Here is an 11,116-nt window from a genome sequence, read left to right on the forward strand (position 1 = left end):
CGGTGAAATAACATACAAGTTACGTACGCATACAAACACAGTTCTCAGGAATGAAGATAATTTTTACGAATGATAATGGAATGGTAACCCCGCTTGCGCTAATGGTATACGCTGGCGGGGCACCAATGAGAAATTATAGATAAAAATGAGACAGCAGGTCAGTTAGCACATCGTGATAAATAGACCTGGAATTCGGCACGATGGTTTCTAAGACCATTTGGAAGTCGACCTGATAGGATGTATTACTAGTAATAGGGCGGGGGGGAAGGATTGTTAGTAATGCGGATTATCAGTCCCATTGTTAGCAATATACCCTATCAGGTCGACCTCCACGCGGTCCCCCCTGAAAACCATCGTGCTGAATTCTAGGTGTATTCATGACGGTGGGCTAACTGACCCACCCTTTCATCCTCACCTGTCATCCCTCACTGGTCCTCCGCCAGCGTATACCGTTAGCGCAGGCGGGGTTATCATTTCATTATTACCATTAAAACTAGTAATAGGACTTCGCATTATTAATAATCTCCCCTCCTTAGGAATCAATGTTACCATGGGCATCACAGTACATTCTGTAGTGTCCATGGTTTAGTAGGTATGAACCTATACCTAACGCTACCTATACGCTAACAGTATACGCTGGCGGGGCACCAGTGATAAATGATAGGTGAGGACGAAAAGGCAGGTCAGTTAGCCCATCGTCTTTATTAGTAATGAAACTGATAATCCGCATTACTAACAATCCCTTCTCCCCCATAGGTGACGGTTACCACCTTCCACTTGAAGTATCTTAAAAAATAAAAACAATTAAAAAGCTTAATAAAAAAAAAAGCAAATCCGCTAACACTGATGGAAATCTAGGTTAATTCCACGCAGTTCAATGCCAAACTTGGCGACCTTTAACATTTCGCGCGAACGAGAACTGAACCCGTAGCTCTAGTAACCGGACCACGTTCAGATTTGCATACAAGCGCGGGTTTATGCAACACAATCCGTTTGTCCTGCATTGTGTTGCTTGCAAAATATATTTTTTTGAATAATTTTATTTTTATATGCGTTTTTTATGTAACCTACAATGGCAAACAAGCCTTAAGTATTAAACGATTAGGTATAAATTTACTAGATTTAATTTACTTGTCGTTTGCAGATATCAAAGTCTTGGTTATCGCCAATAGAAATGTACAGCACTATTAGGGACATGGGAAAAGGATTTTTTTTATACAATTTAGAATGGCAAACGAGCTGACGGCCTATCTGATGGAAAGTGGTAACCGTCGCCTATAGACATGACATCTATAGTAATTAGGTCCAACTGCCCCATTGCTAGCAATATAGGGTATATTGCTAGCAAATACCAAGTCGACAACTACGCGGTTCTTCATGGAAACTTCATTATCATCATCAGCCTTTATCTGTCCACTGCTGAACATAAGCTTCCCCTTGGGGGGTTTTACCAGTAGTTGCATGGAAACCTAATATTCTTGAATTCACAATGGGCCTACTGACCAGCTTTTATTACAGCAATAGTGCAGTCAAGGACATTATTTAATTTACACCCATTAAAAAAATTACATGACTCTTACCATATAAAAATCACTGAAGCCCATGAATGATGGGAGGTAGCTTCATGGTATAAACCTCTTTACTCCCCTTTTGAAGAACCCCATGCTGTAGTCTCTTGGGAAAACCATTACTAACAACCCTTTGCCACAGGCACAAAGACATCCAAGTGGACAACTTTAGTAAAAAGTCTTCCTTTGGTCAAATTCACGATTGTTTATCATCACCTTTAATCAACTCTTCTGACTGTGATGTAAACGAGATAGAATGTTCATCAAATTATTATTTTAATTGCAGGCACAACAAGCAGGACAATCCAAAGACAATGAAGAGAAAAAGAAGTCTACACCAACAGACGTGCCGCGCATTGCGCCGCATGTCGAACTACCCCCACAGGTTTTACAGGTCTGGATTGATTTTTCTATTTTTTTTTTTATGTTTTATATATAGCTAATATTACTTACTGTAATATAATAGAAAAGGAATAGAAATAATTTTTATTCAAATAGACTCGTTTACAAGCTCTTTTAAATCGTTATTTTTTTTTTTATGTTTTTACTGCTGGGTTCGGAATGATAGATAGATAATAAATCTGCTGAGAAGAAACCGCAAGAAACTAAATATCGACTGTTTTCAGATTAATTGTATAAGATACTTTGACATTGGCGAGGGTACTGTTATACACTAGTGGTAAAAATTAAGGGATAAAAAAAAAAAAAAAATATATATATATATATATATATATATATATATATTCGGCGATTTTTCAAATGGTATTTTGTGTATCTGTGATAAAAATGGTCGTTTTGGTGTAAAACAAAAAGCAATTTGAAGCTTGAAGTTTCTAATTTTTAGATCTTATAATTTTTTTTTTTCAAGTAACCCGTGTCGCGTAATCTTAATGAATATAATGAAAAAATTTTTCGAAATCTTTTCGATCTTATTTCTCATGTATGGACTTGAAATTGTTTTCAACTTAACCACTACTTTGCATAATGGTGGAAATTTCCATCATAACATTGAATGCCCAAAAATTATATAAAAGACCAAGTTCACTTTAAGTTGATCGTGTCTGGATACCTTTTTAATGTCCATTGCAAAAAGCAAAACATAGCTGTGAAATTTATTTTTTTAACCATTTTTCCTTTAATTTTGAACATGAATTATATCACCTTGATTTAGTTCAACAATAAAAAAAGAATCATACAAAGAAGGGTTTTTTTTTTAAATGGATGATAATGGAATAGTAACCCCACCCGCGCTATCGGTATACACCGGCGGGACACCAGTGAGGGATGATAGGTGAGGATGAAGCAGATCAGTTAGCCCATCGTGACGAATTCAACAAGAATTGTTCACGATGGTTTCCAGGGGGAACCACGTGGAGGTCGACCTAATAAGGTATATTGCTAGCAATGGAGCTGTCAAACTCCATTGCTAACAATCCTTTTCCCCCTTGCAAAGAAGGGTTAACCACCTTATGGATTGGATGTTAACAGATGCCACAGTTGACGTTGTCGTGTTCATACGTGTACTCAGATCTCAACGCGTGAAGTAATACTATCGCCTTTTTATTGTTTACAGGTGCGGACAGTTCTGGAGAACCCCACCAGGTATCACGTGATCCAGAAACAGAAGAGCCAGGTGCGGCAGTACCTCAGTGAGTCATTTCAACCACAGACACAGGTGAGAATTGACTACCAGTATCATGTCATTGTTTTTTCAGCAGGCAATTGTCTACTGTCATTTAACTATTTAACTAATATTAAATATACTATAATTCTAATACAGCTCCAGATAAAGTTGCCAGTACCCAAAAAAGCGAATAAACATACATATTGCAAGATACGGTAATTATTGGACTCTATAACACTAGAGATTGGGGGGAAAGGGATTGTTAGTAATGGAGATTGAGAATCCCAGTGCTAGCAATATACTCAACCAGGTCGACCTTCTAGCGGTTCCCCCTGGAAACTATCATGGTTAATTCCTGATGATTTCATCATGATGGGCTAACTGGCATGTTTTCATTCTCATCAATCACCCATTACTGGTCCCCTGCCAGCGTATACCGTTAGCGTAGGCGGGGTCACCATTCCATTTTCATCCATCAAATAAAAAAAGAAACACTAGAGATTCTAAGAGCGCGTTATTAACCGGGAACAAATCTTCTCGTCATTTTTAAAAAATCTCATGTAATTTTTTGAAAATTTGCTATCACAGCACATTCTTCAAGACACATCACTCCCCTAGTTTTAGCATTGTTTATAGGCTTCTGTAAATGCTTACTATCCGATCGATACAGTTCTGCTTGTTGGCAATCTTAGTGGTATGAACATAATTATTTCTAAATAAGATACGTTATAAGCTCAGAAAATAACTGAAAAACATGTACCAAACACAGCAACAGCACAAAGACTTCAAAATATATCGCCCTGTTGCGTGAGACAGAGAAAGTGCGGCAAGCAAGAGGTGTATGTTTTTTTATGCAACTTACAATGGCAAATAAGTTGACGGCCCACCTCTTGGAAAGTGGTAACCGTCGCCTATAGACATGAGCAGTACCATGGACATAACAGAGTATACTGTTTCGCTCATGATACTCCCCCTGCGTTGCCATTCCTGAGGACTTATGTATTATTCCTCTGTACCCTGTAAATTCACTGCCATATCCCACCTTTCAAACCGAAACACAGCCATGCAAACACTGTATGTAAGTATAAATGCCTTTGGTTACCTTGTAAGGGAGTTACATATTGTACAAAGAAGATACCTTAAGAATTCTGTTTGTTACCAGCCAGTAGCAGCTCGTGGTGCTCCGGTGCAGTCAGCGCCCGAATTGGGTACACAGCCGCCACCCTCCCCAGACAGAGGCTCCACCTCCAGTCTACTCAGCCCTGGAATCTGTTCTGTAGGCACCAACAACTCGGAGGTAACGTCTTGATACTTATATACAAGTATTTTAGGGATTAATCATCGTCATCATGTCAGCTTTTAACTGTCCACTACTGATATAAGCCTTCCCTAGGGAATATATATATATATATATATATATATATATATATATATATATATATATATATATATATATATATATATATATTGGGTACTTCTGGATATAAATGGCAGAAAAAAGGTCATCAAGGTCATATTTCTATCGATATTAGTCAGATATTCATTTCGATGGTGTTCTTCGATGCAATAACACCATAGCAACATATTTTAGGTAGTTGGTATTTAATATATCAGTTATTGGGCCAATATATAGATAAATACAATAATACATACCAGCCTGGCCAGATTTATTAACTTCCATTTGTCGTGGCACGATGCAGGCGGACGAGTTCCTGGAGGATATCCTGTCGCTGGACGGCGCGGGCGCATCGTCAGGCCCGCCGTCGGCCGCCAGCTCGGTGGCCGGCGACTGCGGCCCTCTCTCGGATGCGGACATGCACGCGCTGGCCAAGGACCGTCAGAAGAAGGACAACCACAATATGAGTTTGTAGCTTCTTTTACTCCATTACTACTACCACAACCTTTCACGTGACTTGTTTCCTTCGTCCTTTAATTCCGGGTCCTTCAAACGTACCGTTAAAAAGCATAATGTGGCGGTAGAGAGTAAATTTTATTGTAAATTTCCGTGATCGACCAAGATCACGGATTTTTATGGGTGATAATGGTATGGTAATTCCGCTTCGCTAATGGTATAGGCTGGTGGAGCACCAGTAAAGAGCAATCGATGAGAATGAAAACAGGCCAGTTAGCCCATCATGATGAATTCATCTAGAATTAATCATGATAGTTTCCAGGGGGAACTGCGAGGAGGTTGACCTGGTTGGATATATTGCTAGCAATGGGATTCTTAGTCTTCATTACTAACAATTCCTTTCCCCCCATATTACTTGTGTTCGCGCAAGATATCGTGCTATAAAAAGAGGGTCACTTCGTATCAATATCCTTTATATGGGCCCCATTTACTTACACCCATGTTTCTGCCATGAAGCAGCTGTTTTTGCATGGCTGTGTCTCTCTGACGAGTATTTATTAGGTACTTTGAGAATAAAATTACAGGATACAAAAGCATAGGACTTGTTCTCAGGAATAGAGAATAGCAATGAACGATACCATAGACATCACAGTGTAACCTGTCTGATACTGAACCATAATCCACTGTTCATGTCTACAGACGACGGCCATCACTTTCCAATTAGGTGAACCATTGTTTAACATTCTAAGTTGCAAAAAATGTAATAATAAAAAAAAATATATTAAAGAAGTTAAGAAATATTTGGATAAATTTAATTATAAGTACTTTTGTATCATCAATCTCTATTATTTTATTATTTAATAGAGAAATAGATTTTAACAGAAAAAAAAACGAATAATTGGAATAGTAGACATAGAATTTTACAAATATATAGTTTATCTAATCGAATTTAATTGATATAGTAATTTAATAAGTATCATACTTATTAAATTGCAGTCGAGCGCCGTCGCCGGTTCAACATAAACGATCGGATAAAAGAGCTGGGGACGCTGCTCCCCAAATCGACGGATCCATTTTACGAGGTGATCAGGGACGTGCGGCCGAACAAGGGCACGATATTGAAGAGCAGTGTGGACTACATCAAGTGCCTGAGGGATGAAGTGAACAGGCTCAAACAGAGTGAGCAGCGGCGGAAACAGATCGAGCTGCACAATAGGAAACTCATGCTCAGGATACAGGTTAGTTTCATCGACATACAAAAGTTCTATATCTAAATTAATAATGCACATTTTTTTTTTTTTATTTAAAAATTGAACAAGGTCGCTTGTAAATTGGCGCGAATTACATAGGCACTGTTAAAAATATAAGTAGGTTATTTAAAGAACGCCATATTGACTAAGTATCATACTGGCTGGAAATGGTAACATTGATCTATATAACCGATTTTTGTTCGAAGTGATACATCCAGTACTTCTTACTCATATTTAAATTCCCGCCAATTTGTGTGCGCGCGGTTTTCGTTCTTTTTTCAAACTTTTAATAACAAACAATGTTTGAAAATATAAAATATATAATCTTTAAAATTACATACTTAAATTATTACTTAATTTACTTGTATTGTCACCAGGTATTTAAATTATCTGCTGGCAATACGAGAATATTAAATATTTTTCATTCCTCGACCATTAACTGCCCTTAGTCACTTCTTACGATATCCACGAGAAAGGACTAACATTGGATTTTAGGTCTTAATAGTGAAGCGATAAAGCTAGAAATACAGTGTGTGCACATTACAGGAGCTAGAGAGACTAGCGCGGCTGCACGGGCTGTCGGTGCCGAGCGGAGGGGTCGGCCAGGGAACCGACGGCTGGGGCTCCCCGCACGCGGACGACTCCGGTATTGAAACTGCCGGCTCTGAATCCCACGCGTCGCCTGTTCGGAATATGCCTGTATGTATAATATGTATAAAATAAATTATTTAAAATTTTTTCAGTTATCTAGTACCAATAGATACACATGGGTAATATGGATACGGGGGGGGGGGGGGGGGGAAGGGATTGTTAATAATGGAGACTGAGAATCCCATTGCTAGCAATATACTCAACCAGGTCGACCGCCACGCGGTTCTCCCTGGAAACTATCATGGTTAATTCCTGATGAATTCATCATGATGGGCTAACTGGCCTGTTTTCATTCTCATCTATCACCCTTCACTGGTGCTCCGCCAGCGTATCCCGTTAGCGCAGGCGGGGTTACCATACCATTTTCACCCATGAAAAAAAAAATATGGATATCGCCCCGATAACTATATATTAGATTCCACTGAACAAAAAGATGGCGGAAAAAAGGTCATCGCCCACTTCAATATCGCCCATATCGGTCGGCTTTGGTGATGTTTTAAGAGGGGTACTGCTGCCCATCCCTCGCAGTCCCTTAAACTGATGGAATAACCGTTTGTATTCCCAGGAGGTGGTGCTACCAAAAACAGAGCCGTCGCCCCTGATGGAGCTGAGCGAGCAGCCGGCGGGCCTGATGCGAGATATGCCCTCAACAGAATGTCTCACAGCGCTCGACGCGTTAGGTAAATCAATCATATATTTCCTACTTATATAGATAGAGTGTCTCCATACAAATGCTTCGATAACAGCGGATCAACTTTTTCATACAATTTTGCGTGATAAATAGTTACGAGTGATTCCTTTATACCTTCTATATTTATTTTGTCTTATAATTTCTGCATCTTTTTAATGCGTAAACACTCGTTTTATTTATTAAATAATACGTCAAGATACATTTTATGAATAACAGAACCTTCCCAAAATAACCGATTTTATCACAGTTAGAGTCGTTTTCTTTTTGGAGAACACACAAGCTTGAGTTATTTTTACTGATCTTAGAATGGAGAATCTCAGAGGGAGACTTTGTACAAAAGTCGATTGCTTGGGTATCTCTGTCCCATTCATGTTTCAAACGTGAAGCAGTTGTGTTTGCATGGCTGTATTTCGGTTGCAAGGGTGGGATATGGCAGTGAATTTTACAGGGAACTGAGGAATAGTTAAGTCCTCAGGAATGGCAACGCATGGGGGGTATCATGGGCGAAACAGTATACTCTGTTATGTTCAAGGTACTGCTCATACCACGGGTACCACTTTCCATCAGGTGGGCCGTCGGCTTGTTTACCATTCTAAGTTGTATTAAAAAAATCCCTCAACGAGGTGGGGGGAAGGGATTATTAGTAATGAGGGTAAGTACAGTAGCAAGTGCTATCAATAAACCCTATCAGGTCGACCTCCTCGCGGTTCCCCCTGGAAACCATCGTGGTTAAATCTTGTTGAATTCATCACGATGTACCAACTGACTTGCTTTCATCCTCACCTATCATCCCTCACTGGTGCCCCGCCAGCGTATACCGATAACGCAGGCGGGGTTACCATTCCATTTTCACCCATATAAAAAAAAAAACCCATAATACGTCCGTCTCCTTCTAGTTTTACGTGGACAAGCTGTATAGCTGTATTGTCCTTGCATACATTTCAGACGGTTTGAAGCTGGGCTCGTGCTCGCCGCTGAGCCGCGACGAGGGCTTGTCCCTGAGCTGCCTGGAGCCGGATCTCTGCCTGGAACCAGTGGCTGATCACCTATTTAGTCATAAGGATATAAAGGTACGTCTTGTAACTGTCTGCCGTGATGCCTTTGAGGTGTTGTCACAGTATATTAAAAGATAGGTACAATTTTCAAGGCGATCTATTTTTTTTTTATTTTTTAATAACTCATATGACAAAATCTGTCTTGCACTACTACTGCCCACCCACTACTTCCTATGCCACTGTGTTAGGTTGACTGGAAGAAATCTCTTTTAGAGATAAGTTCGCCTTTGCTAACATTGTTATTAACTTATTGTTGTTACTGTATGTTTTAGTGCAATGAATTATATATATATATATATATATATATATATATATATATATATATATATATATATATTGCTAACATTGTTATTAACTTATTGTTGTTACTGTATGTTTTAGTGCAATGAAGTATATATATATATATATATATATATATATATATATATTTTAAGTATGTATTCCATGAAAGAAAACCAACTTTAATAATGCTAAAATCAATTATTTTAATTTCAAAATTTCTATTATTTTGATTTAAAATTAACTTATTTTCTATACACCTGAGTCCTTAGGAATGGCAACGCATGGGGGGTATCATGGGCAAAACAGTATACTCTGTTATGTCCATGGTACTGCACACGTCTATAGGCGACGGTTACCACTTTCCATCAGGTGGGCCGTCAGCTTGTTTGCCATTCTAAGTTGTATAAAAAAAATTGTTAGTAATGGGGTTTAATAGCCTTATTGCTAGTAATATAACCTAACAGGTCGACATCCACGCGGTTCCCTCTGGACACCATCGTGGTTAAATCTTGTACAATTTACTATGACGCGACCGGCTCACTAACCTTTTTGCTTACCTATCACCCCTCACTGGTGCCCCGCCAGCGTATACCGATAGCGCAGGCGGGGTTATCATTCCATTTCCATGCATTAAAAACAATTACATTTTTTTGATGGGTGAAATTAAGAATATTCCATTAGGTACCGAGTGGAGGTCGACCTGATACTAATAGGACTTTTAGACCCCATAACCTATAAACCTTTCACCCTAAATTAATTCTATAATTATATATTTTTCCTTGGCACCCTGTACATGAATGTTGTATATGTTCTCCTTTAACCAAAGCTTGTCTGTAAGAGATCGCCCTAGCGATAAGACCGCCTTTTGTACCTTCATGTGTATATTTTAATCTGTACTCCATGCTACTGTATTTCACTTGAATTGTTTATATGCCATTGTTTATTTTAATGTTTTTTTTTTTTGCAATAAAGAGTTAAATAAATAAATATCCGCCTGTAGATGCGTATGTCGCCGTCGCCGGGGCTGCTGGGCGGCGAGGACAGCGAGGCGGTGCTCAACCTGGCGCAGATCGAGGACCTCATGGACGACGACTCGCACAACCCTGTCACGCAAGGTACCTACTATTACAACCCTAGCATATAGACAGGGGAAAAGGGATTGTTAGCGAGGGGGTCTAACAGCCCCTAATGCTGGTAATCTTACTAATCATGTCGACCTCCACGTGGTTCCCCCTGGAAACCATCGTGGTTACGTCTCGTGGAATTCTTCACGATGAGCTAACTGACCTGCTTTCATTCTTATTTGTCATCTCTCACTGTAGGATGAAGGATTAATGCTGTGAATGATAAAGGTATTTTGTGATTAAGCACCGAAACATAACGGTTTATTTAAAAAAATAAGACATACATCTGGCTTGTAAACGATAATTTTAATAAAATATCTAAAAATCTCGAGTTAGATTTATTTTCTCAAACATGCTTGGAATTGTGAGCATTATTTTGACAATCTTCTTCGAGATAAATCAAAATTGCCGTACTGGCCAGATACATGCGGGCAGCGGCCGGCAAAAGTTGTATGAAAATCCATATCTGTCGTGTTTTGCGGCCAGATAAATTACTATGTAAACTCATATCTGTCCTGTGATTAAAAATGGAGTGACCTTTTACTTCGAAACATGGCTACCAAGGAGGTAACTAATATAAAGTAAAATAAGTAAATATATGATTTAATAGTATGATATCTAAATTAAATGAACTTGTACTTTATTTCTATTTATTACTAAGAGGCTTACAACCTTTACATTGCTAAAGAATATATTATATACATATATGTAAAGCTAGTATTACTTAGTATTATAAACGTAGTACCCCACATATCATTTATATATATATATATATATATATATATATATATATATATATATATATATATATATATATATATATATATAATATTATAAATAATATATTGCGTTTTCCTAACACAGGCGACCCGATGCTGTGCTCGTCGCCGACGGCGGCGCTGTGCCTCAGCGACGTGGTGGCGGGCGCGCTGCTCGGCGACGAGCACGCGCCCTACACGCACGCGGACGGTACGTGCGCACACCGCCACACCGCCACACCACCACACCACCACACCGCC

The 11,116-nt window shown here is 39.0% G+C and overlaps 1 protein-coding gene across 9 annotated transcripts in view; it reads left to right on the forward strand.

Annotated features, from left to right (window-relative positions):
• Positions 1-11,116, forward strand: part of LOC113512264 (transcription factor EB) — a 153,786-nt gene that overhangs the window by 140,651 nt on the left and 2,019 nt on the right. For all 9 annotated transcript variants that reach the window (XM_052897089.1, XM_052897098.1, XM_052897092.1 and 6 more), the window contains 10 exons: positions 1,855-1,962; positions 3,142-3,243; positions 4,355-4,489; positions 4,893-5,055; positions 6,041-6,282; positions 6,841-6,993; positions 7,511-7,625; positions 8,582-8,706; positions 9,974-10,088; positions 10,962-11,066. In XM_052897089.1, the coding sequence (XP_052753049.1) occupies positions 1,855-1,962; positions 3,142-3,243; positions 4,355-4,489; positions 4,893-5,055; positions 6,041-6,282; positions 6,841-6,993; positions 7,511-7,625; positions 8,582-8,706; positions 9,974-10,088; positions 10,962-11,066 (1,363 nt within the window). The remainder of the gene's footprint in view (positions 1-1,854; positions 1,963-3,141; positions 3,244-4,354; positions 4,490-4,892; positions 5,056-6,040; positions 6,283-6,840; positions 6,994-7,510; positions 7,626-8,581; positions 8,707-9,973; positions 10,089-10,961; positions 11,067-11,116) is intronic.

The sequence above is a fragment of the Galleria mellonella genome, unplaced genomic scaffold (genome assembly GCF_026898425.1).
Source record: "Galleria mellonella isolate WM207_F2 unplaced genomic scaffold, CSIRO_AGI_GalMel_v1 utg352, whole genome shotgun sequence".
In the NCBI taxonomy this organism is placed as follows: domain Eukaryota; kingdom Metazoa; phylum Arthropoda; class Insecta; order Lepidoptera; family Pyralidae; genus Galleria; species Galleria mellonella.